At 35.8% G+C, this 3,301-nt stretch overlaps 1 protein-coding gene across 1 annotated transcript; it reads left to right on the plus strand.

Moving 5' to 3' along the window:
* Positions 1-673: 673 nt before the first annotated feature.
* LOC126248978 (RNA-binding protein squid-like) lies at positions 674-3,094 on the plus strand. The gene has a single exon (XM_049950535.1). It carries the CDS (start codon positions 777-779, stop codon positions 1,629-1,631), a length of 855 nt encoding a protein of 284 aa, XP_049806492.1. The 5' UTR covers positions 674-776; the 3' UTR covers positions 1,632-3,094.
* Positions 3,095-3,301: the final 207 nt, after the last annotated feature.

The raw sequence follows: 3,301 nt of genomic DNA on the forward strand, positions 1-3,301 counted from the left end.
TGTTTCAGGCAACAAATGGGTTCTTTGTTGGTACCACAATCACTTGATGTCATTGTGTAGTTTTCGTCACACGTTGATATGAAATAAAAAATCTAATGAGACAAGTTGATTTGCCGCTTCTATGTGTTACATATTTTTATATTTTCTTCAGTCAACTTCAGGGTTGTCAGCAACTGTTAAAGTTTCAAAGATAGTTCCAGTTATACTTGTATTTCTTTCCTTTTTATTGGCTTCTAGAATTCAAACTTTTTAGCTATTACAAATAAATGTACTGACACACATAACAAAGTAACATTTGTTCTTCGTCATACACACTATTTAGGGCATACATTCATATTTTTTCAGATCAGAATTATTGTAATGAGATTACAAAACACAGTTGACTGCTAAAAATTTATTTGTTGGTTAAGTTCTTTAGTTAAGTTCAATTCATTTTAGATTTTTATGTCTTATTTCGTTAGAAAACGGGATATGCCATCGTACCGGTACGTAGTGTTATACTTGTAATTCTGTTCGTTCAAGATTCTGCTGTAGTTACAATAGGCACTTTACGCTGCAGTGAATTTAACGTCATGTGGCAATTAGGGAATTAACTGTGTTCAACGCACATGGAATGCATAGAAAATACTATTGGTTTTCTTATAACACTTGAGATCTTTTTCAATGTTGGCTGCACGCCATCGTAATTTGTATCGTTGGAACCGGTATAGTAGGATTGTTTGTAAACCGTAAGGAAGTTGTGTGGAACTAAGTTCGTAATTGTGAGGTGCGTTGGAATGAATTATTACACAGATTATCAGGGCTTTATGCCGCCCGCTGCTAATGGTATACAGTCGACAGGTACGGCTGGAATCCCGGGCCGGGATGATGACAGAAAGTTGTTTATCGGCGGGCTTCCGAGACAGATTACAGAGAACGAGATTAAAAATTATTTCAGTTTGTTTGGAGACGTTGACAGCGTTACGATTAAAATTGACCCTTTCACGGGACAGTCAAGAGGCTTTGCCTTCATAGTATTTGTAGATCCGAAAACTATTGACCAGTTGCTGTCGTCTGAACACTATATAAACAGCAAGAAAGTAGATCTCAAGCGAATCATAAAAAAGTCGCAGCATGGCAAAATATTCGTTGGTGGCTTGACTGCTGACATAACAGACAACGACATTAAGTCTTATTTCTCGCAATATGGTACTGTAGTCGATGTGCAAACTCCGTATGACAAAGCTAGAAATCAGAGAAAAGGCTTTTGCTTCGTAACTTTCGACTCGAAAAATGTAGTTCGTGAGCTGTTGAAGACACCCAAACAATTCATCAAAGGAAAGGAAGTAGACGTCAAAAAGGTCAAGGTGAATCAAGAAGGTACTGTCACTGCAGCTGGTGGTAGAGTTTTTCCTGCAAATTGGGTGAACCAAGGCTATGGAACTTACGTTGGCTCATACCCGCAAGATTTTGGAACTAATTATAGTAGTACAACCTATGAAGGCTATGACTACTCGACGGATTACACAACAGCATATGAATACCCAGGAGGCTATGTGTATGATGGTTTCAGTGGAGTCCAAGGCACGTACCCAACAGCTGGGAAACCAAGAGTAGGTGCTCGTCAGCTGCAGAGACCTCAGCCGTACTAGTACCTGTAAACATGTATGTTTCCTCCACTGTTTGATTATCAAACTACTATAACTCTTAAAATCACTGTGTGTTGGGTATTCGTGTATCACAGTTTTTTCCCTTTTGTTATGCTGTAAAAAGTAAATCATTGTTAATTGGGAAACCTGAATTGAGACTTAAGTTTTGCGTCATGTTAACTGCAAGTTTTGCCATGTGCCCATAAATTATGCCCCAATCCTGTATCTTCAGCATCAGTGAAGCCACATTTCAGTATTTCCATACTTTTATAGTCATTGGGTTTGAAACGAGTGATCAGAAACATATCACATTTAATAAGTTATGGTGGTAGAACATCATTGGTGCTGCCTTCAGGCTGTGATGTTTCTGTGACTTAAAATTTAATTTATGTTAGTCTGTTAAATAAGCTTCATGTATTGAGTTGGTGACTTATCTGTGGTGAAAGCTAATCTTAAAGTCCGTGGTATTTTCATTACCCTTGTGCTGTGGCACATAGTTTCTTCTGGAAGAATATACTAATTCGTATCCTTACAGTGTGTGTGTGTGTGTGTGTGTGTGTGTGTGTGTGTGTGTGTGTCAGATACAAACAGCATATTTGTACAACAGAAGTAAGATTGCTATATAAAATGCAGACATCGGAACAAATTTCACAGAAACTAAATGCTGTTTATAATATAATTTGTGCTTTTGTTAATTCACACAAATTTAAGATGTGGTTTTCATACTGTTTCTTACATTTTTAAGGCAAAAGAGACTGTGTGTGTGTGTGTGTGTGTGTGTGTGTGTTTGTTTGTGAGATATGTATATACACATACATACATAATATTGTAGAATAAATTTCCATGTCATTACTGTGTGATCTACGTGTAATTTCAATTAGTGTGTGCCCTATATATTTTGTTTTGCAACAATTGTTGTCTCATTGCTACTTTTTTTCTGTTAGCATGCTGTACACTGTGTTACAAGGTCAGCATATGCAATGTGTGACACTTTTTATATTGCAGCTTTCATATTGATGTACAGTTTTTCTATTGATCATGTTTTTTTAGTGGCTAGAAATATATCTATGCATTATTGTGCATGGTTGATCAATGCAAACCTCAATTTGATACTAAGTTTACATATACTAAATTAAGAGAATCTGATTTTTTAGGTATTTGTATGAGATATGTTAAAAATAGGAATGAGGGTCATGTACTGGTTTTAATTATTCATATTAATAGACCCTAGGATTGAAGAAAGGAGGAAAAAACACGGGAATCACTCCCAGATGGCATAACATGCAGTTGCAGAACATTAATGTTCGTGTACTGAAAGTCCATGAGCTATGTCTTCAGTTAATGTATTTATAAAGATTATTTTCCCTTTCTGTTACTTTGTTATTTTGGAAATATATGAACCTTACTCAAGAACTAGCGCCAAATCTGTATTTTTGTTAATTGTCATTAAACAGCTTCTAAATATGCATCATACTTTTATTTGAAGATAAAGCCTTTTAAGTGAGAACAATATCAACTTTTTCAAATCACTGCATAAAATTTGTGACACTAATTGTATTTCACTGTCACTAAGTAAATTGGTAATATTTGTGAAAGTGGTTCTCATTGTTTTTACGCTTTGTTTATGATTTGTAATCTGGATGTGGGCTATACACTCTGTGGTTGCTTCTGGA

This window comes from Schistocerca nitens, chromosome 3 (genome assembly GCF_023898315.1).
Source record: "Schistocerca nitens isolate TAMUIC-IGC-003100 chromosome 3, iqSchNite1.1, whole genome shotgun sequence".
NCBI classification, from domain to species: domain Eukaryota; kingdom Metazoa; phylum Arthropoda; class Insecta; order Orthoptera; family Acrididae; genus Schistocerca; species Schistocerca nitens.